General features: G+C 35.4%; 1 protein-coding gene across 1 annotated transcript in view; it reads left to right on the top strand.

Annotated features, from left to right (window-relative positions):
- LOC149802467 (uncharacterized) overlaps nucleotides 1-25,256 on the top strand; it is a 512,180-nt gene that overhangs the window by 103,488 nt on the left and 383,436 nt on the right. Inside the window, exons 28-31 of the mRNA XM_089951513.1 lie at nucleotides 3,529-3,723; nucleotides 11,429-11,563; nucleotides 19,860-20,045; nucleotides 23,387-23,524. Coding sequence (XP_089807639.1) covers nucleotides 3,529-3,723; nucleotides 11,429-11,563; nucleotides 19,860-20,045; nucleotides 23,387-23,524 — 654 coding nt within the window. The remainder of the gene's footprint in view (nucleotides 1-3,528; nucleotides 3,724-11,428; nucleotides 11,564-19,859; nucleotides 20,046-23,386; nucleotides 23,525-25,256) is intronic.

Raw genomic sequence — 25,256 nt, 5'->3', positions numbered from 1 at the left:
TGTACACTGATATGATGTACACTGATATGATGTAGATTGATATGTTATACACTGATATGCTGTACACTGATATGCTGTACACTCATGATGTTCACTGATATGATGTACACTGATATGTTGTATACTGATATGCTGTTCACTGATATGATGTACACTGATATACTGTTATGCTGTACACTGATATGCTGTATACTGATATGATGTACACTGATATGATGTATACAGATATGCCATATACTGATATGATGTAGACTGATATGATGTACACTGATATGATGTACACTGATATTCTGTATACTGATATGATGCATAATGATATGATGTACACTGATATGATGTACACTGATATTCTGTATACTGATATTCTGTATACTGATATGATGCATACTGATATGATGTACACTGATATGATGTACACTGTTATTCTGTATACTGATATTCTGTATACTGATATGATGTACACTGATATGATGTACACTTATATGCTTTTCACTGATATGATGTACACTGTTATGCTGTACACTGATATTCTGTATACTGTTATGCTGTATACTGATATGCTGTACACTGATATGATGTATACTGAGATGATGTATACTGATATTCTGTATACTGATATTCTGTATACTGATATGATGTACACTGATATGATGTATACTGATATAATGTACTCTGATATGATGTATACTGATATGATGTATACTGATATGATGTATACAGATATGCCATATACTGATATGCTATACACTGATATGTTGTATACTGATATGCAGTGTGCTGTACACTAGAGTGCAGTACACTGATTTGCTGTATAGTGATATGTAGTACACTGATGTGTAGTACACTGATATATAGTACATTAATATGCTGTACACTGATATCCAGTACACTGTTATGCCACACACTGATGTACTGTAAATTGATATGCTGTACACTGATATGCAGTACACTGATATGCTGTATTCTAATATGCTTTACACCGATATGCAGTACACTGATATACTTTAATATTTCCTGATATCCTTTAAAAATGAATCTCTTACATAAATAACCTGTCAGCAGTAAATGGAAGATTTCATATACTTTGGTGGAAATTGGTCCTTAAGAAGGTAAGTCTTCACTATTGCTGAATTTTGGTTTAGATCTAGATGAAGCGAGGAGTGGGTGGCTGGCTGGGTATGGTGTACGATTCCAAGGGCACTATTATGATATGTTTTATTTTGATCATAGTAGTAGTAGTTGTTATTCTAGTTATTTTCTGGAACATTTGGCTGAGAAAATCTTGATTGATAATCATGGGGTTTTAACTGATTGATAATCATGGGGTTTTAACTGATTGATAATCATGGGGTTTTAACTGATTGATAATCATGGGGTTTTCAATGATTGATAAGTATGGGATTATCACTGATTGATAAGTTTGGGATTATCACTAATTGATTCTCTATTACTATAGGTTACACCTGCTGATCAAGTATGTACAATATCAAAGACCATTTTGTTCTCTTACCTTTATTAAGATCAAATTTTGTTTCAAAAAGTGGACTAGAACTTTTAAATATACTGGTATTTCATTTGTTGGCATGAAAGCTACTAAACACTCAATTACTTACTAATTATGAATATACAATTAAATGTGACGTATAGAAAATTATTTGTAAATGTTTTGATATGTTTTAGCTCTACTGGTTATAGACCAAAAGAGCTTACAAGATAACCTGTCATCTGTCATCCATCCATCCACATCCATCCATCCATCCATAAGCTCAAGTTTTTGTTGCTACTCCTAAACTACTTTCAGTAATGCCAGGACACTTTACACATAGACATCCAGTATGGTCACCTGAGTGGCCATTTTCTCAGGTCACCAGCGTGGCCATTTTCACAGTCATGTTATTGTTGCCCTTTCTGAATCAACTATCATGTCACTGGAGGTATTCACTTGAAAATTTTTATGATGTTGGTCCAAATGAAATTGGAACTGAAATGAAATCTGATATGGCTGCCACAGCAGTCTCTTGAAAATTGTATTATCACTACTCTTCCTGAATAGAAGGACATACTGACATAGAGTTTCCAGTAGAAGATTTATTTTATATTTTTTGTCCTCAATTATTTACAATTATTCTGATTTATTTTATCTCATGTGCCCTAAAGGAACATAGTGCTGATCTTTAATGCCATTTCTCTGTGCAAGATAGGCTATAAATAAATGGCAGCCAATATAACTGGTGGAGGAAGAAACCAGGAAAACTCCAGAAAAACACCTGCCCACAGAAAGTTACTGGCAAGCTTTCTCACATACTCTCATTGGAGTAGCCTGAGACTTGAACCCTTGTGGACAGAGGTGAGATGGCAGTGATTGCTAAAGGCCAGTGCTTTAGTCGACTTAGCCACATGAAACCCCAAATACTGATCTGACATTGTTTGGCTGCCATTTTGAAGATATTGTCATCATGAATCCATCTGGATGGATGGCCATATTTACAAATGGCTTCTTAGTCTGTCTAAGTTCTAAATGAAAATGCCAATATATCACCTAAAATGGCTACCATCATAACATCTTTCAAATCTTGTTATTGCTACTCTTAAACAAGAGTCATATTGACATTGCATTTTCATAAGAATGCTTTCAATAGCCTCTAGTTTATCTTATTTGAAAATGATGCCGATATGACATCTAGAATGGTTTCCATGGTGGCCATGTTGAAAAACTTCATTACATCACCTGAATTGATGGTTAGATCAACATGGAGTTTTCTTAAAACATCTAGTTTTTCCAAAATGATTTGCCTCAAGCATGAGCATTTTGGTGGCCATATTAAATGCTTATTGTTGCTTAGGAATACCAGGTTTGCTTTTAACACAAGGAAATTCATCTTGGGCTGAAGAGCATTCATATACTTTCATCTGTGAAAATACAAGATATCCCATCATGCCATGCAATGCTTTTTATATGTGTACCTACCAAACTTAATAATGAACATATAGCAAGAAAAACAACCATTTTATGGGCTTGAACATTGGACAGAAACTAAGGTTGACAAAAATTAGAACCTTTGCTACAGACTTGCCAATTGTCATTAAAGCCTGGTGTGTTGCATTGCACTGTGGAACTTGCTTTGTGTTGAGAAAAGTTCAAATAGATTTAAAAAATGTCAAAAATATAATTTACTGCAGTAGATTAAATCATCCAAAACATTTTATTAAATTACTAATATTTGTATAAACAGCCTATAATTATAACTGGGGTCAACTTAGGATGGGGTGGGCATACTGAAGAGTGAGTTTAAATGGCTGAGAACTGTTGTTATGTATAATAAGAAGAAAGTTCCAAAAAATGCTAGATATATTTCATCCTCAGGTTTAGAAACAATATTTATATATTTTAGTGTCTAGTTTTGCCACTTATTACTATCATAATTTTTCTCCACACCGTGAACTATATCTGGCATTAATATGGGAAAAGAAAATGTCCTATGTATATTTAATTAAATGAATGAGAATTTGATTTTGTTACTTTCTTAGGCTGAGGTTTCTTTACAAGATGCTGACCCAGTGTCACCTCAATCTTCTCCAGTGAATGCATTTGTAATAATTACCATCATTCACAATGGGAATACCCCGTACTTCATCAATCAGCCATACACAGCTTCTCTTACTGAGAATGTTAACATTGGATACACTGTAATGGATGTGACAGCCAGAGACAATGATGGTCCAGTGAGTATATGTTGAATCTTTATAAATGATTTTTTCTGGGCTCACTTATTTCATACACTAAGTGTGCTCTGTGACCTCTGACCTTAAGATTCATGTCATAAGCTGTAATGAATAGCAGATCTCTGAGGTTTCAGATTCATGTTATAAGCTGTAATGAATAGCAGACCTCTGAGGTTCCAGATTCATGTTATAAGCTGTAATGAATAGCAGACCTCTGAGGTTCCAGATTCACGTTATAAGCTGTAATGAATAGCAGACGTCTGAGGTTCCAGATTCACATTACAAGCTGTAATGAATTATGGACCTGTTGATATTTGTGATTTCTTGTCATTTTCTCAGGAATCTTACTATGAAAAAGGGACTAAAGCTCATTTTTGGCAATCATAAAACATTAATGCCATTATTTATATTTTGACAGCAATAAATTACACTGGTCAACAGTGAAATCATTACTGACTTGAAAAGGCCCTAATCTGTAGTATTTTGGTGTGCCGAACACGAATATAACCGTGAAAAATTTGTATTGGCTCTCGTTTTGAAGATATTCATATACCTCTTTTTCTATGTTTCACTGTGTAAATTTCTCCAGTAGGACTGCAGCAACATCCGGAATAATGATGTAACATTGCATAATACCATCATGCTCACATCATCCACAGTTGATTGCATCATTTTCTGATGCAATGCAATACTAATGCCATGCGGCTGCTGAAGTAAGTTGACGTCAGCAGTGTACTATACATGTGTAGGCCTATTATACTAATGCCAGGCGGCTGCTGAAGCTGACGTAAGCAGTGTACTATATAAAGCCCAATCAGATAGGTTCAGCATTTAAAATATTTTAGACGTTGTGCGAGACAGTTCAAGCTACTGTTACATAAAACTTATTATTTTATCCATTTACGTACAATAAAGAACAGTAATGCCTCGAAAGTGTGTTAATACCGCGGACAATTTTTGCTATATTTGTGGGGAAGTGACATTTGCCAACCAGAAGAAAAGTATCAATTCTCAAGTGAAGAAGGCATATCATCTTTACTTCGGATGCAAGGTTGGTGACCAAGACAAGCCTTGGGCTCCGCATATATGCTGTGCTACATGTACAACACAGCTTTCACAGTGGTTGAATTGCAAAAGGTCATCATTGCCGTTTGCAGTCCCAATGGTGTGGAGAGAGCCAAGCAACCACCTAAATGACTGTTACTTCTGCTTGGTTCCTCCTCTTTCCGGCGGAATAACGAAGCGAAAGAAGTCGAGAATAGTCTACCCAAACATTCCGTCTGCATTGAGACCAGTTCCACATGGTGAGGGACTTCCTATTCCAGAACCTCCAGCAGAATATTCTCTTGATTCATCTGACGAAGACAAAGGTGAGTCGACCTGTTCTTCTCCTGGTCCATCAGCATGCAGTGATCCAGATTTTCACTGTGGTGCATCATCAACCCCACACAGAATAACACAGGAAGAACTAAATGACCTGATTCGTGATTTGGACTTATCAAAGAACAAGGCAGAATTGCTAGGATCAAGACTCCAACAATGGAATCTTCTAGAAGAAGATGTCACAATTACTGCATATCGAAAGCGCCACCAGCAATTGGAGCCTTTCTTCAGAAAGGAAAGTAATCTGATATTCTGTTCCGATATTGAGGGCCTCATGAATGCTTTAAAAATCACTCATGACCCACAAGAATGGAGACTATTTGTGGACTCTTCGAAACTGAGTCTCAAGGCTGTGCTTTTGCACAATGGAAACATTCTTCCATCTATTCCAGTAGCGTATGCTGTCCACATGAAAGAGACATACGATAACTTAAGGCAGCTACTGAATTCCATTGAGTATAACAAGTACAGCTGGCACCTCTGTGGTGATTTGAAGGTAGTTGCCCTTTTAATGGGACTGCAGCAAGGATATACAAAATACATGTGTTTCTTATGCGAGTGGGATAGCCGAGCAAGGGAAATGCACTACATGAGGAAGGAATGGACTCACAGGCAGAATGTAGCCATTGGAGAGAAGAATATCCAACACCCAGCTCTGGTTGAGACTCAGAAAATCTTGCTACCACCCCTTCACATCAAACTAGGTTTGATGAAGAACTTCGTGAAAGCCATTGACCGGACTTTGCCAGCATTCCGATACCTGCATGAAAAATTCCCTCGACTCAGCGAAGCAAAGATTAAAGAGGGAGTTTTTGTGGGTCCTCAGGTTCGAGAGCTTTTCAAAGATGACCGGTTCAACAACTTGCTGGAAGGTGACGCGAAACAAGCATGGAATGCTTTTCGCCTAGTTTCTACAAACTTCCTCGGAAATGTTAGGGCAGAAAACTATAAGGAACTAGTAGAAGACATGTTGATGAAGTATAAGAAACTTGGCTGCAATATGTCTCTAAAGATTCACTTCCTTCATTCCCATTTGGATTTCTTTCCTAGCAACTGTGGTATTGTTAGTGATGAACACGGCGAACGTTTTCATCAAGATATCGCAACAATGGAACAAAGATACCAGGGAAAATGGTCCACTACAATGCTGGCTGACTACTGCTGGACACTCCTCAGAGATGCTCCCGAACAGCTGTACAAGAGACAGGCGAAGAAATCTAAGATGTAGTCAATGACTTGATTTTTTATAGGTAGGCTATTACAGTTGACCTTTTACTATTGGAATGCATTTCGTTATGTAAACATTAATTTCTTGCAGATTACAAAAAAACTAGAGCCAATTTTGCAATTTGACTGTCATATTCGTGTTCAGCACATAAAAATTGATAAGAATTGACTAATTTTATTTCAGTAACATGACTTTTGTAAAAATTTGTTGTCCAGTGTTATTATTGCCATTATAGACATTTTGACAGTCATATGGCATTAATGCCATTATATGTTTTTTGACAGTCATAAAGCATTATTGCGATTATTGATATTTTCAGTCATAAAGCATTATTACTATTATTATTGATATTTTGACAGTCATAAAGCAATAATGCCATTATAGGTATTTTGCCTGTAATAAAGAATTGTTATCAATATTGATATCTGACAGTTATCTAGCATTTTTGCAATTTCAGACATATTTGCAATAATAAGGCTTTATAGATATTTTGGCAATCATAAAGCATTAATGTCATTATTGATATTTTGACATAAATCATTAATGCCATTATTATTGGTATTTTGACATAAAGCATTAATGCCATTATTGATATTTTGGCATAAAGCATTAATGTCATTATTGATATTTTGACATAAAGCATAGTGCCATTATTATTGATATTTTGACATAAAGCATTAATGCCATTATTGATATTTTGACATAAAGCATTAATGCCATTATTGACATTTTGACATAAAGCATTAATGCCATTATTGATATTTTGACATAAAGCATTAATGCCATTATTATTGATATTTTGACATAAAGCATTAATGCCATTATTGATATTTTGACATAAAGCATTAATGCCATTATTAATATTTTGACATAAAGAATAATGATATTATTGATATTTTGACATAAAGCAATAATGACATTATTTATATTTTGACATAAAGCATTAATGTCATTATTGATATCACTGGACAACAAATTTTTACAAAAGTCATGTTACTGAAATAAAATTAGTCAATTCTTATCAATTTTTATGTGCTGAACACGAATATGACAGTCAAATTGCAAAATTGGCTCTAGTTTTTTTGTAATCTGCAAGAAATTAATGTTTACATAACGAAATGCATTCCAATAGTAAAAGGTCAACTGTAATAGCCTACCTATAAAAAATCAAGTCATTGACTACATCTTAGATTTCTTCGCCTGTCTCTTGTACAGCTGTTCGGGAGCATCTCTGAGGAGTGTCCAGCAGTAGTCAGCCAGCATTGTAGTGGACCATTTTCCCTGGTATCTTTGTTCCATTGTTGCGATATCTTGATGAAAACGTTCGCCGTGTTCATCACTAACAATACCACAGTTGCTAGGAAAGAAATCCAAATGGGAATGAAGGAAGTGAATCTTTAGAGACATATTGCAGCCAAGTTTCTTATACTTCATCAACATGTCTTCTACTAGTTCCTTATAGTTTTCTGCCCTAACATTTCCGAGGAAGTTTGTAGAAACTAGGCGAAAAGCATTCCATGCTTGTTTCGCGTCACCTTCCAGCAAGTTGTTGAACCGGTCATCTTTGAAAAGCTCTCGAATCTGAGGACCCACAAAAACTCCCTCTTTAATCTTTGCTTCGCTGAGTCGAGGGAATTTTTCATGCAGGTATCGGAATGCTGGCAAAGTCCGGTCAATGGCTTTCACGAAGTTCTTCATCAAACCTAGTTTGATGTGAAGGGGTGGTAGCAAGATTTTCTGAGCCTCAACCAGAGCTGGGTGTTGGATATTCTTCTCTCCAATGGCTACATTCTGCCTGTGAGTCCATTCCTTCCTCATGTAGTGCATTTCCCTTGCTCGGCTATCCCACTCGCATAAGAAACACATGTATTTTGTATATCCTTGCTGCAGTCCCATTAAAAGGGCAACTACCTTCAAATCACCACAGAGGTGCCAGCTGTACTTGTTATACTCAATGGAATTCAGTAGCTGCCTTAAGTTATCGTATGTCTCTTTCATGTGGACAGCATACGCTACTGGAATAGATGGAAGAATGTTTCCATTGTGCAAAAGCACAGCCTTGAGACTCAGTTTCGAAGAGTCCACAAATAGTCTCCATTCTTGTGGGTCATGAGTGATTTTTAAAGCATTCATGAGGCCCTCAATATCGGAACAGAATATCAGATTACTTTCCTTTCTGAAGAAAGGCTCCAATTGCTGGTGGCGCTTTCGATATGCAGTAATTGTGACATCTTCTTCTAGAAGATTCCATTGTTGGAGTCTTGATCCTAGCAATTCTGCCTTGTTCTTTGATAAGTCCAAATCACGAATCAGGTCATTTAGTTCTTCCTGTGTTATTCTGTGTGGGGTTGATGATGCACCACAGTGAAAATCTGGATCACTGCATGCTGATGGACCAGGAGAAGAACAGGTCGACTCACCTTTGTCTTCGTCAGATGAATCAAGAGAATATTCTGCTGGAGGTTCTGGAATAGGAAGTCCCTCACCATGTGGAACTGGTCTCAATGCAGACGGAATGTTTGGGTAGACTATTCTCGACTTCTTTCGCTTCGTTATTCCGCCGGAAAGAGGAGGAACCAAGCAGAAGTAACAGTCATTTAGGTGGTTGCTTGGCTCTCTCCACACCATTGGGACTGCAAACGGCATTGATGACCTTTTGCAATTCAACCACTGTGAAAGCTGTGTTGTACATGTAGCACAGCATATATGCGGAGCCCAAGGCTTGTCTTGGTCACCAACCTTGCATCCGAAGTAAAGATGATATGCCTTCTTCACTTGAGAATTGATACTTTTCTTCTGGTTGGCAAATGTCACTTCCCCACAAATATAGCAAAAATTGTCCGCGGTATTAACACACTTTCGAGGCATTACTGTTCTTTATTGTACGTAAATGGATAAAATAATAAGTTTTATGTAACAGTAGCTTGAACTGTCTCGCACAACGTCTAAAATATTTTAAATGCTGAACCTATCTGATTGGGCTTTATATAGTACACTGCTTACGTCAGCTTCAGCAGCCGCCTGGCATTAGTATAATAGGCCTACACATGTATAGTACACTGCGGACGTCAACTTACTTCAGCAGCCGCATGGCATTAGTATTGCATTGCATCAGAAAATGATGCAATCAACTGTGGATGATGTGAGCATGATGGTATTATGCAATGTTACATCATTATTCCGGATGTTGCTGCAGTCCTACTGGAGAAATTTACACAGTGAAACATAGAAAATGAGGTATATGAATATCTTCAAAACGAGAGCCAATACAAATTTTTCACGGTTATATTCGTGTTCGGCACACCAAAATACTACAGATTAGGGCCTTTTCAAGTCAGTAATGATTTCACTGTTGACCAGTGTATTTTGACATAAAGCATTAATGCCATTATTATTGATATTTTGACATAAAGCATTAATGTCATTATTGATATTTTGACATAAAGCATTAATGCCATTATTATTGATATTTTGACATAAAGCATTAATGTCATTATTGATATTTTGACATAAAGCATTAATGCCATTATTATTGATATTGTGACATAAAGCATTAATGCCATTATTGATATTTTGACATAAAGCATTAATGTCATTATTGATATTTTGACATAAAGAATAATGACATTATTGATATTTTGACATAAAACCTTAATGCCATTATTGATATTTTGACATAAAGCATTAATGCCATTAATGATCTTTTGACATAAAACACTAATGACATTATTGATATTTTGACATTATTGATATTTTGACATAAACCATTAATGCAATTATTGATACTTTTTAATAAAGCAATAATGCCATTATTGATATTTTAACATAAAGCATTAATACCATTATTGACATTTTGACATAAAGAAGTAATGTCATTATTGATATTTTGACATAAAGAATTAATGACATTCTTAATATTTTGACATAAAGCATTAATGCCATTATTGATATTTTGACATAAAGAATTAATGACATTCTTAATATTTTGACATAAAGCATTAATGCCATTATTGATATTTTGACATAAAGAATTAATGACATTCTTGATGTTTTGACATAAAGCATTAATGCCATTATTATTGATATTTTGACATAAAGCATTAATGCCATTATTGATATTTTGACAGAAAGCATTAATTCCATTATTATTGATATTTTGACATAAAACCTTAATGCCATTATTGATATTTTGACATAAAGCATTAATGCCATTATTGATATTTTGACATAAAGCATTCATGACATTATTGATATTTTGACATAAAGCATTATTGCCATTATTGACATTTTGACATAAAGCAGTAATGTCATTAATGATATTTTGACATAAGGCATTAATGCCGTTGTTGATATTTTGACATAAAGCATTAATGCCATTAATGATATTTTGACATAAAGCATTAATGCCAGTATTGATATTTTGACATAAAACACTAATGACATTATTGATATTTATATATAAAGAATTAATGCCATTATTGATATTTTGACATAAAGCATTAATTCCAGTATTGATATTTTGACATAAAGCATTAATGCCATTAATGATATTTTGACATAAAGAATTAATGCCATTATTGATATTTTGATATAAAGCATTAATGCCAGTATTGATATTTTGACATAAAGCATTAATGTCATTAATGATATTTTGACATAAAGCATTAATGCCAGTATTGATATTTTGACATAAAGCACTAATGACATTATTGATATTTATACATAAAGAATTAATGCCATTATTGATATTTTGACATTATTGATATTTTGACATAAACCATTAATGCCATTATGGACATTTTCATCAACTAGAGCTCTGAATACTGACATGTGAAGTCCATGACCTTGTTGTTTTGGCATTCATTTAAAAGAAGGCATTAAGCCAATGCAGTTTTGATTCACATTAATAAAGGAAATAAATGATGCCATAATTTCTGACCTTACTTTAGCAAAAGCATAATGAATCTGAAATGGGGGAGGTGATTTAGCAGGGTTTATTTGCATTTTTCCAATACCCTATTTGAAATCTAAGCTAAGTTGTAAGCAACAAGATATCTGATTGCACACATAAAAATAGTCAATTCAATTTTTCAGGGAACACCATTTGGGCAGATTAGGTACAGCATAATTGGAGATGATGTAGCACCAAACATCTTCAGTATCAATGAGATCAGTGGGAGAATCACTGTCTTCAGCTCCCTGACACAGCAGAGCGCTGAAATATTTTGGGTAAGTACATATGTTCCTGCCACATTAACAGAGAATACTAAATGAGTGCCCATTTTATGATTTTCTTTTGTTCTTATTAACTTTTTTATACTAAATATTTGAAGCCATTAGTGGAGCTTTATCCTGCCCCCACCATGTTCACCCACATACCAGCTTTTGCAATGTCCTACTATCTGTCATTCTGTCTGTCTATAAAGTTTCATTTACAAAAAAATAATTATCAAACTTTGTGAGGTCTTTAAACTATGCTGGTACAGATTTCAAGTTAGTTGTGTAGAAAGGCTTTTTATTGTTAGAATTTTCACATTCACTATTTCTACATCACATAGCCATACCTACCAATATTCCAGCCATTTTTGGGGGCTGTTGAGACTCAACAAATGTCTTTTGTGATCTCAAAGTGCATGTTATCCCAAAACGTGATATTGTACAATTGACAGTAAGATGTTTGCTCCTATTAGCTTATTGAAAATGTTTGTAAATTGAAATTTGAATAAAATCTCATGCATATGTTAAAACACAGCAGATAAAACACTTTCAAACAATTACATAGTCACAACCACACAGACATTAAATAAAAAAGAACACCAAGTTTTAATCTTAAAATCCATTGGACATTGGTATAACATCTTAACTAGATGCAGACATTAAAATCCATTGGACATTGGTATAAGGTCTTAACTATATGCAGTCTTTAAAATCCATTGGACATTGGTATAACGTCTTAACTATATGCAGTCTTTAAAATCCATTGGACATTGGTATACTGTCTTAATTAGATACAGTCTTTAAAATCCATTGGACATTGGTATAAGGTCTTAACTAGATGCAGACATTAAAATCCATTGGACATTGGTATAAAGTCTTAACTTGATGCAGACATTAAAATCCATTGGACATTTGTATAAGGTCTTAACCAGATACAGTCTTTAAAATCCATTGGACATTGGTATAAGGTCTTAACTGGATGCAGTCTTTAAAATCCATTGGACATTGGTATATGGTCTTAATTAGGATGCAGTCTTTAAAATCCATTGGACATTGGTTTAAGGTCTTAACTAGATACAGTCTTTAAAATCCATTGGACATTGGTATAAGGTCTTAACTAGATGCAGACATTAAAATCAATTGGACATTGGTATAAGGTCTTAACTAGATGCAGACATTAAAATCTATTGGACATTGGTATATGGTCTTAACTAGATGCAATCCTTAAAATCCATTGGACATTGGTATAAGGTCTTAACTATATGCAGTCTTTAAAATCCATTGGACATTGGTATACTGTCTTAATTAGATGCAGTCTTTAAAATCCATTGGACATTGGTATAAGGTCTTAACTAGATACAGTCTTTAAAATCCATTGGACATTGGTTTAAGGTCTTAACTAGATGCAGACATTAAAATCTGTTGGACATTGGTATAAGGTCTTAACTAGATGCAGTCTTTAAAATCCATTGGACATTGGTATAAGGTCTTAACTAAATGCAGACATTAAAATCCATTGGACATTGGTTTAAAGTCTTAACTAGATGAGTGTTTAAAATCCATTGGACATTGGTATAAGGTTTTAACTAGATGCAGTCTTTAAAATACATTGGACATTAGTTTAAAGTCTTTAAAATCCATTGGACATTGGTTTAAAGTCTTAACTAGATACAGTCTTTAAAATCCATTGGACATTGGTATAAGGTCTTAACTAGATACGGTCTTTAAAATCCATCGGACATTGGCATAAGGTCTTAATTAGATGCAGACATTAAAATCCATTGGACATTGATATACTGTCTTAATTAGATACAGTCTTTAAAATCCATTGGACACTGGTATAAGGTCTTAACTAGATGCAGACATTAAAATCCATTGGACATTGGTATAAGGTCTTAACTAGATGCAGACATTAAAATCCATTGGACATTGGTATATGGTCTTAACTAGATGCAGTCCTTAAAATCCATTGGACATTGGTATAAGGTCTTAACTAGATACAGTCTTTAAAATCCATTGGACATTGGTATAAGGTTTTAACTAGATGCAGTCCTTAAAATCCATAGGACATTGGTATAAGGTCTTAACTAGATGCAGACATTAAAATCCATTGGACATTGGTTTAAAGTCTTAACTAGATGAGTCTTTAAAATCCATTGGACATTGGTATAAGGTTTTAACTAGATGCAGTCTTTAAAATCCATTGGACATTGGTTTAAAGTCTTTAAAATCCATTGGACATTGGTTTAAAGTCTTTAAAATCCATTGGACATTGGTTTAAAGTCTTAACTAGTTGCAGTCTTTAAAATCCATTGGACATTGGTATAAGGTCTTAACTAGATACGGTCTTTAAAATCCATTGGACATTGGTGAAAGGTCTTAATTAGATGCAGACATTAAAATCCATTGGACATTGGTATACTGTCTTAATTAGATACAGTCTTTAAAATCCATTGGGCACTGGTATAAGGTCTTAACTAGATACAGTCTTTAAAATCCATTGGACATTGGTATACTGTCTTAATTAGATACAGTCTTTAAAATCCATTGGACATTGGTATACTGTCTTAATTAGATAATCTTTAAAATCCATTGGACATTGGTATAAGGTCTTAACTAGATGCAGACATTAAAATCCACTGGACATTGGTATACGGTCTTAATTAGATCCAGTCTTTAAAATCCATTGGACATTGGTCATAATTAGATACAGTCTTTAAAATCCATTGGACATTGGTATAAGGTCTTAACTAGATGCAGACATTAAAATCCATTGGACATTGGTATACGGTCTTAATTAGATCCAGTCTTTAAAATCCATTGGACATTGGTATAAGGTCTTAACTAGATGCAGACATTAAAATCCATTGGACATTGGTATACAGTCTTAATTAGATACAGTCTTTAAAATCCATTGGACATTGGTATATGGTCTTAATTAGATACAGTCTTTAAAATCCATTGGACATTGGTATAAGGTCTTAACTAGATGCAGACATTAAAATCCATTGGACATTGGTATAAGGTCTTAACTAGATGCAGTCTTTAAAATCCATTGGACATTGGTATAAGGTCTTAACTAGATACAGTCTTTAAAATCCATTGGACATTGGTATAAGGTCTCAACTAGATGCAGTCTTTAAAATCCATTGGACATTGGTATCAAGTCTTAACTAGATGCAGACATTGCTGCTGTCCATAGGTCAGTGGATGGTTTGAAGATGATCCAAGTGTCATTAGTGATCGAATATTGAACCTTCATGAAAGGGTGGGGGTGGAGGGGGCCTAGAATTTTCTTTCCAACCAGAATTTCTCTTAATATTTCTTTTGTTCAAGATAGTTTTTTCTAGGTAGACTACCGCAATACAAACCATCAGCTCTTCCTCATCCTCCCCTCCTCCCCAAAATAAAATGTTCAATGCCTTACTTTTTATCTTTGCACTCTGTAGGGGACATATTTATGATCCAATTTTGATCAGACATGAAACATATGCTTATATCATCAAGATCTCAGATAAGTTCAACAACAAGCCATATCAATGCATACTAATGAGTTGATCTTGTGTCTGGCTGGCTGAGCTTGTCACACCTCTGGAAGCAATATTTTTTATGCTTGTTTGACTTGAATTATAGGTTTATGTCATCAAGATCCACACATATCAATCAGATAATCTCACATCGAACTGGCTCAGCGTCTTTCCTCTCAAAGAAATAATGAGATAAAGAGACAGATCTAAAATGACAATTTGAAAATGTTCTAGTTTAGCATAACTTGAGAGACTGTATTTCTGACCCTGTTTTAAGATGATTTGGCAAACAGGCTCATATTTCATCCTGAATTTTGTTGAGTTTTATTTTGTCCTACTGCATACTTATAATGCAATGTAGGATGTGGAGGTACATTGCATTTTTATGATTTCAGTCAAATTTACACATGTATCATCAAGACCCTGTCTGACAGCAATTATGAGTGAAATTGTAATAGTGCATCTGATTGCCTGATTTTAATTTTAAAATTGTAATAATGCATCTGATTGGCTGATTTTAATTTTAAAATTGTAATAGTGCATCTGATTGGCTGATTTTAATTTTAAAAAAATTGTAATAGTGCATCTGATTGGCTGATTTTAATTTTAAAATTTTTATGTTGCATCTGATTGGCTGAACTTGTCAATAAGCTTTTTTTGATCAGGTTTTGTTAGACTTGTTAAATTATTTTATCTAACATGTTAGATGAGTTTCATTATGAGTATTATGAGATAATGCTCTATCTGACTGACTGAGATTTTTGACACTCAGGTGGCTGAGTTCCTATCAGAATTTTTACACTCAGGAGGCTGAATTCCTTTCAGGTTATTGACACTCAGGAGGCTGAATTCCTATCAGTTTTTTTTACACTCAGGAGGCTGAATTTCTTTCAGGTTATTGACACTCAGGAGGTTGAATTCCTATCAGATTTTTGACACTCAGGAGGCTGAATTCCTATCAATATTTTGACACTCAGAAGGCTGAATTCCATTTAGATTATAGACACTCAGGAGGTTGAATTCCTATCAGATTTTTGACACTCAGGAGGCTGAATCCCTATCAGATTTTTGACACTCAAGAGGCTGAATTCAGATTTTTGACACCTCAGGAAGCAGAATTCCTATGAGAAGTTTTACACTCAGGAGACTGAATTCCTATCAGATTTTACTATATCTTAAGCTTTGTGAAAGCCATGCAAGGCAAGTGGAAACCACCTTGCCAGAAATCCCAGGTAAGAGGCATGAAATATACAAATAAACAAGAATTGCTAATGATGTGAAAGGGAACCATGATGAAGTCATGCATGATGCATCTGGCTGTGGAAGATGCCGACTTCTGATGTCATCATTCAACAAAATCCTCGCAATATCAAATCGGTTCATGAAATATGAGGTCAGTGTTAAGGAAGGAAAAGTTAGAGAACACCAGAAGAGAAATGAAGAGATATGGACTGAACAGAGTAATTCATTCTGGTGGTGGTAAGAGTGAAAGAGGTTTTAAATGAAGAAACAAGTAAAAGGGTGATGCTGTAATGTAATAGACAAAGCAAAACTCAAAAATATATGCTGACATCTGCAAGCCAAGACAAAAAACAAGACAAAAAGTCCAAAAGATGTAATCAGATACCGTAAAGGAAAGAGAATTAGAGAAACACTGGACGATGGGGGAAATGGTTCTAAAAATGGCTGAGAGAAGGAAAGAAAAGAGACTGATTGCAATAGAAGAGAGAAAGTGATAAAACAAACTAACAACCAGTGTATGAGAACAAAAGGTGATGCAAGAGAAAAATGGTGGGAGACCCCTTGTCAGAATCTTGACTTGCTTGAGAAGTTAGGAAGGATTGATTGAATGCATACCAAGGTCAGAGAACTTACTGAAACAAGGAAAAGGACAAAATAAGCAGCTTTTTTGTTTTGTGGCTTTGAAAAGGCTGGATTAAACTGTTGGAGAAGATCAGAATAGACTCAGGAGACTCATTGCCAGTAGACTCATTGCCAGGAGACTCATTGCCATTCTCTACAGTCAGCATATAGCTGTGATAAGAGTAGGAGAGGTTAATTCAGAACCAGGACATGGAGTCAGGCAGACCTGCTTATTATCATCCCTATTACTCTATATATAAGCAGAAATGATGATAATAGTTGAGATGATGGAAGAAGTAGAAGAATCAGCAAAAGTTGGAGGACCACTGATGTAAGGTTTGCAGATGACCAAAGCATGGTTGCCATGTTGAAAGATGGATTTAAAAAACTAATCAACTCCATAAACAATAACTGTAAGTAGTATTCATGAAGATCAGTGTGAAAAGGACCAAAGTCATGTGCAATAGGAACCAAGTATCTCAACAGGAACCAAGCATTTCAAAGGGAACCAAGCCTCTAACCCTAGCCCTAACCCTAACCATGCACCTCATTAGTACACTTGATGGTGAACAAGTTGAACAAGCAAGAAAGTTCAGGATATCATTTTACAAAAGATGGGAGGTGTGAAGAAGAGTTGAAAACAAGAATTGGAATGGCAAAGGATATATTTATTAAGAAGAAAGAAGTACTAATGCAGAACATTAGCAAAGATTTGAAAGAGAAGATTGTCAAAACCATGGTATGGAGTTTAGCATTGTATAGATCAGAAAGACTTGGACTTTAGGAAGGAAGAAAGTAAGAAGTTTTTGAAATGTGGATTTGGATATGTGTAGAGAAAGTCAGCTGAGTGATAGGAACCCAAACGAAGAGATACTTAGTTTAGTAAGTGTAAAGAGAAGATTGTTGCAAGCAATTTTGGAGAGGAAGAAAAGATGGATTGGACATATATTGAAAGGTGAAAATTTATTACAAGAAATAAGAGAAAAGAGAATGGATGGAAAGCAGCCAAGTGGAAAACCATCTGGATGACCACAAACATGGACAGTCATATGAAGTGATGATAGGGTGATGTCAAAAGAAGACTGGAAGAGATAGATGAACTGTAGTATTGCAGAAGACTAATGAATGAATGAAACTTGCATTATCATTGTCATATAAACAGTAACACATAGTAATGAGATACATTGGGCATGTTGCCTCCATTGAGTCATTATTTCTATTTAAAATGGTACATTGATTTATATCTATTTCTATTTAAAATGGTACATTGATTTATATCTATTTCTATTTAAAATGGCACATTGATTTATATCTATTTCTATTTAAAATGGTACATTGATTTATATCTATTTCTATTTAAAATGGTACATTGATTTATATCTATTTCTATTTAAAATGGTACATTGATTTATATATATTTCTATTTAAAATGGTACATTGATTTATATCTATTTCTATTTAAAATGGTACATTGATTTATATCATCATGATATTAGAGGACTTCAGCTATGAGCAAGACACTGCTTGATACTTATGCCTTTATCTCTGTACACTAAATGGGGGCCACAAGTGGCCGAGTGGTCTAAAGCGCTCTCCATTACGGATCACTGCCATCTCATCTCTGTCTGCATGGGTTCGAGTCTCAGATTCGGCCAATGTGGGTATGTGAGAAAGCTTGCCAGCAGTAGCTTCTCATGGGTCAGTGGTTCTTCCCGAGTTCTTCCTCCACCATTATTACTGGCCGCCCTGCATAGCCTATCGTGTGCTGAAAAATGGCATTAAACCCCACAACAACAACAACAACAACTGTACATTAAATGTTCCATCCATAGTATATAAATTGACAGTACTATTCCATAAGGTATTAGAAAATTGACAGTACTGTTCCATAAGGTATTAGCAAAATTGACAGTACTAGACCATAAGGTATTAGCAAAATTGACAGTACTAGTCCATAAGGTATTAGCAAAATTGACACTACTATTCTATAAGGTATTAGCAAAATTGACAATACTAGAAGATAAAGTATTAGCCAAATTGACAGTACTATTCCATAAGGTATTAGCAAAATTGACAGTACTATTCCATAAGATATTAGCAAAATTGACAGTACTATTCCATAAGGTATTAGCAACATTGACAGTACTGTTCCATAAGGTACATGTATTAGCAAAATTGACAGTACTATTCCATAAGGTATTAGCAACATTGACAGTACTATTCCATAAGGTATTAGCAAAATTGACTACTATTCCATAAGGTATTAGCAACATTGACAGTACTGTTCCATAAGGTACATGTATTAGCAAAATTGACAGTACTATTCCATAAGGTATTAGCAACATTGACAGTACTATTCCATAAGGTATTAGCAAAATTGACTACTATTCCATAAGGTATTAGCAACATTGACAGTACTGTTCCATAAGGTACATGTATTAGCAAAATTGACAGTACTATTCCATAAGGTATTAGCAACATTGACAGTACTGTTCCATAATGTGACAGCATAAGTGCCTGAATATTTCTCACAAAATCCCATCTCCACCATGTTTCCACATGTGACACATGTATAACATGTGATCCAAAGGATCATAAATACAATTATATTTATAATATTTAAAATTAATTTCTGACAAACACAACTGTTTTGTAAAAAAAATGATTTTTAGAATTATTTTATCATGAAAAATGAAAACATGCTGTTAATATAGTTAAATTTGTAAATGGCATACTGGTAATACCTGATTCCTACACAGTTGCGGCAGAAGTTGCATTATCAAGGTATGAAGTGCATTAATAGTATTGGCATTTCACAATGGGATCATACCAATCGTATTATATTATTATGAGACGTTGCTACTTGAAAACTATTGGGATGTTGCATACTTGATGAATTTGCTTTTCTTCCCATGCAGATACGAGTCATGGCAAGAGATCTGGGTGTTCCCTACAGATTCAACACTTCTATAGTGAAAATCACTACCCAGAGAAATTTTCAGCCTCCTGTATTCCAGGCACCTTCCTATTCACAGACTGTAGTAGAAACTCTACCTCTTGGAAATGTCATTCTTACGGTAGTAGCTACTGATGGTGATTTGCTAGTAAGTGTATTTACAGATCACTAATATTTTTAAAAAATTACAATAATGTCAAACGTGTATGTTTTTTAAAAATTTATCTAATTTGAGATGAATTGCTTATTTTTTAACAAATTATTATTTTCAAAGATCATAGAACTGTACAGGATTGTAATTGGATCACATAGTTAATTCAGTCACATATTCATGGTTTTATATTTTATTATTTGATTTGTGTAGAGGTTACTTTATGGGAAAGTGAAATCAGTCAGTTTTCTGATCTCATCAGTGGTTGTGACATTTGCAATACTTTTTGTTAAGGTACCCATACTAAATGAATGTCCATATCAGCAAGGGGTTATCCATACCCCTACCAAATGGATGTCCATATCAGCATGGTTATCCATACCCCTACCAAATATATGTTGCTATCACCATGGGGCTATTTGTACCCCTACCAAATGGATGTCCATATCAACATGGTTATCCATAACCCCAACCAAATGGATGTCTATATCAGTATGGTTGTCTGTACCCCTACCAAATGGATGTTGCTATCACCATGGGGCTATCTGTACCCCTACCAAATGGATGTCCATATCAGCTTAGTTGTCCATACCCTTACCAAATGGATGTCCATATCAGCATGGGGCTATCTGTACCCATACCAAATGGATGCCCATATCAGCATGGGGCTATCTGTACCCATACCAAATGGATGCCCATATCAACATGGGGCTATCTGTACCCATACCAAATGGATGTCCATATCAACATGGGGTTATCTGTACCCATACCAAATGGATGTCCATATCAACATGGGGTTATCTGTACCCATACCAAATGGATGCCCATATCAACATGGGGCTATCTGTACCCCTACCAAATAGGTGTCCATATCAGCATGGTTGTCCATACCCCTACCAAATACATGTCCATATCAGCATGGTCGTCCACACCCCTACCAAGTGGATGTTCATATCAAAATGGGGTTATCTATACCCCTACCAAATAGGTGTCTATATTAGGATGGGGTTATCTGTACCCCTACCGAATGGATGTCCATATCAACATGGGGTTATCTTATGCCCACCAAATTGATATCCATATCACCACCATGGGGCTATCCATACCCCTACCAAATGGATGTCCATATCAGCATGGTTGTCCATACCCTGAACCAAATGGATGTTGCTATCACCATGGGGCTACCTGTACCCCTACCAAATGGATGTCCATATCAGCATGGTTGTCCATACCCCTACCAAGTGGATGTTCATATCAAAATGGAGTTATCCATACCCCTACCAAATGGATGTCCATATCAGCATGGGGCTATCTGTACCCCTACCAAATGGATGTCGATATCAGCATGGTTGTATGTACCCTTACCAAATGGATGTCCATATCAGCATGGGGTTACCTTACCCCCACTGAATGGATGTCCATATCAGCATGGGGTTACCTTACCCCTACTGAATGGATGTCGATATCAGCATGGGGTTACCTTACCCCTACTGAATGGATGTCCATATCAGCATGGGGTTACCTTACCCCTACTGAATGGATGTCCATATCAGCATGGGGTTACCTTACCCCTACTGAATGGATGTCCATATCAGCATGGAGTTACCTTACCCCTACTGAATGGATGTCCATATCAGCATGGGGTTACCTTACCCCTACTGAATGGATGTCCATATCAGCATGGGGTTACCTTACCCCTACCAAATGGATGTCCATATCAGCATGGGGTTACCTTACCCCTACTGAATGGATGTCCATATCAGCATGGGGTTACCTTACCCCTACCAAATGGATGTCCATATCAGCATGGGGTTACCTTACCCCTACCAAATGGATGTCCATATCAGCATGGGGTTACCTTACCCCTACCAAAGGGATGTCCATATCAGCATGGGGTTACCTTACCCCTACCAAACGGATGTCCATATCAGCATGGGGTTACCTTACCCCTACCAAACGGATGTCCATATCAGCATGGGGTTACCTTACCCCTACCAAACGGATGTCCATATCAGCATGGGGTTACCTTACCCCTACCAAACGGATGTCCATATCAGCATGGGGTTACCTTACCCCTACCAAACGGATGTCCATATCAGCATGGGGTTACCTTACCCCTACCAAATGGATGTCCATATCAGCATGGGGTTATCTGTACCCATATCAAATGGACGTTGATATCACCAGTAGATTAGTATGATACTTAGTTGGTTCTAAATTAAAAATGGTGACAATCATATATCCAATAGGAGTCTTAAAAAGTGATATTTTCACTGCTTGCCTTGAATAGTTGTTCATATTGACATGGGATATTCACCAATGACTTCTAATGATGTCTGCTTGATTCTAAATGAAAATGGTGACAATCTGACATCTGATATGGACACTAAAAAAACTAACCTGAAATTCATGTAATGGCCGAAGAATATGTGAGTAAATTTTAACACTCAGCAGTAAAAGGAAGATATTGTCTTATCTTGAACTCCTGGAAATACACTGCAACCAGTAGAGTGTTGGTACCCTTTGAGGGACTATTGTTTGGTAAAATAAGCACAGATGTTCTACCATATATCCCATTTAACAAGGCAAATATGAAAACTTTAACTCCAGTTTAAAGTCTCCTTCTGTCAGCCGTGATAAGCTTTTGATTACAAAGATATTCTGCGTAAGAAGGTAAAAAACTTGGCCTCGTTCTGCTGTAACTTCAGTTTCTCTGATAAAGATTATGGGGAGGTTACCCATACATATTAATTTCTTTGACCGAGATTAGAGGGAGGTTACCCATACATATTAATTTCTTTGACCGAGATTAGAGGGAGGTTACCCATACATATTAATCTCTTTGACCGAGATTAGAGGGAGGTTACCCATACACAGTAATTTCTTAATGCAAACAAGTATCCTTCAATTTTACATCATATTGTGAAAGGAATGTATTTTTCCCAAGATTATGATCTGTACTTTGTATTTACTTGAAATTGTTTGATATCTTTTTGATGGCTCATGTCCTGTACATATCCTTGGAATATTGTGATTGTATAACTTTGTGTTCAGCGCGATAATTAAGCAAAATATTGACAGATTTAAGTTATTGTATATACATACTTAGAAGTCCAAATGCAAGTTATGCAAACCCATGCACTGGAATGTCAAGGTCTATGCAGTTTTGTAAGGAGTAATCAGTAGAACAAAGAACATAGACCCAGATCTTATGATGATATATGTTGCTTGTAGCCTAACTTATATGGTGTACAGTTTTATTTATGCTTGTAAGTTTGTAATAAATGCCGAATTGTGTGTTTTTGATGTATACAGTATTTACAATTTCTGTTTTTAAGGCACCACAAAACACCATTCGCTATGCCTTGACTGGAAATACAGAGGGTATTCAGTGCTTCCTTCTTAATGATGTGACAGGGGAATTAACTCTCAGACGATCCCTTCTATATGATCCATGCAGAGCGGATGTATTCAATGTGGGTATACATATTGTTTTGATGTTATTCTCTTATCAACTGAGTATAACACACATGTGATAAATAGTTAAAAATTTCTCATTTTTCTGTACTGAGTCAAACTGTCATACAGTACAGTAAAACCTGTTATGAGAGTCTGCCCATTCTGCCCCAAAAAGTGGTCTCTCAAGACAGGTGGTCTCTCATAGCAGATTTGTACAAAAAGACCAATTTCCAAGGTCCACTTTGGTTTACATATAGGCCAGTGGTGTCTGTTCTCACAATACTGTTGTTGATAGGGATGCCAGCTCCTACAATAAGGCTGGGAAGCAGGCTCAGTGTGGGAATAATTAATCTAGTTCACTGCTTTTTATGCATCCTGCATTGCTTACCCCTAGATTAATAGTGGAGAATAATGCAGGGAGCATATGAAGCAGGGAAGCAGACTAGGATATAATTTACATATGCTTTAGTCTGGTTTATGACAGAACTATAAAACACTATAAGCATTGCTAATAAATATTCAGACATCAGTAGCCAGCCTATTTTTTTTTTTTAATTTTAAATTTAGAATGGTATGAGTGGTTGTTTTTGCAGGGATTAAATAAAGGTCATTGAAGTTTATCCTAGTTTTTGTGATGTTGTCATTCATAGCAGTGGCGAAATGCATATTTTGCCAAGACATCGCAGTCGCTTCTTGTGTTCAGCAGGTGGTCGCTCATAACAGAGCATTTATATAATAAAATTGATCCATACATTATGATTGTGGTCAGAAATGACAGGTGGTCACTCATAGCAGTTTTTACTGTATCTCTTTTAGAAAATCGTAATAGAAATACCAGTAGAATTGAACTGAATTGAAACTAGCACTTACGGAATAACATATTTTATTTATCTGGCCATAGGGTAAAGTGGTCATAAGCTATGCTTTTTGTGTCATGCATTGACAATTACTACTAACTAAACCAATTTGAACAAAATTTGGCAGAGAGCATACTGACATGAATGGCTTTCAAGTTTATACAAATGATAATTGCCCCCAAATATGACCACCAATACATTAAATATGATCTTTCATAAACTGATTAACATCGTTTTTACAAAATTTGACAGAATTGTACCAAACTTGACAGAATCTTTCCATAATTGATAGAATTGTATAAAAATTGACTGAAACATACTGGCATTAAGAACTTTCAGAATGATGCATGTGCCTTCAAATGAGGCCAGTATTTTTAATAATCGAAAAGTCTTTAAATAATTCCTTAATACAGCTCAACAGGATTTGAATTTTTTTTAAAGCATTCAGATATGAAGGACTTAAAAGTTTTGTATAAATGATGCTGATCTATGACAAAATTCAGACACTATTACAAAAATAAATTGAAATGACTTCTCTGAAAACACTGCACAACATAATTTAACAGAAAGCCTACACACAGAAAGAGCTTTCAGTCTTCTTGACATGAAGATGATCTGCCATCCAATATGTCTTTATGCCTGTACTTCTTTCTGCCATCGAATATGTCTTTATGCCTGTACTTCTCTCTGCCATCGAATATGTCTATGCCTGTACTTCAGTCTGCCATCAAATATGTCTTTATGACTGTACTTCTCTCTGCCATCAAATATGTCTTTATGCTGTTTCTTCTCTCTGCCACTGAATAAATCCTACTGTCTGTACCTCTCTCTGCCATTGAATAAGTCCTAATGTCTGTACCTCTCTTTGTCATTGAACATGTCCTAATGTCTG

This window comes from Sinohyriopsis cumingii, chromosome 3, assembly GCF_028554795.1.
Source record: "Sinohyriopsis cumingii isolate HCF-2022 chromosome 3, ASM2855479v2, whole genome shotgun sequence".
NCBI classification, from domain to species: Eukaryota; Metazoa; Mollusca; class Bivalvia; order Unionida; family Unionidae; genus Sinohyriopsis; species Sinohyriopsis cumingii.
Note: the sequence above shows the minus strand (reverse complement) of the source record. Positions and strands in the feature narration are given on the sequence as shown.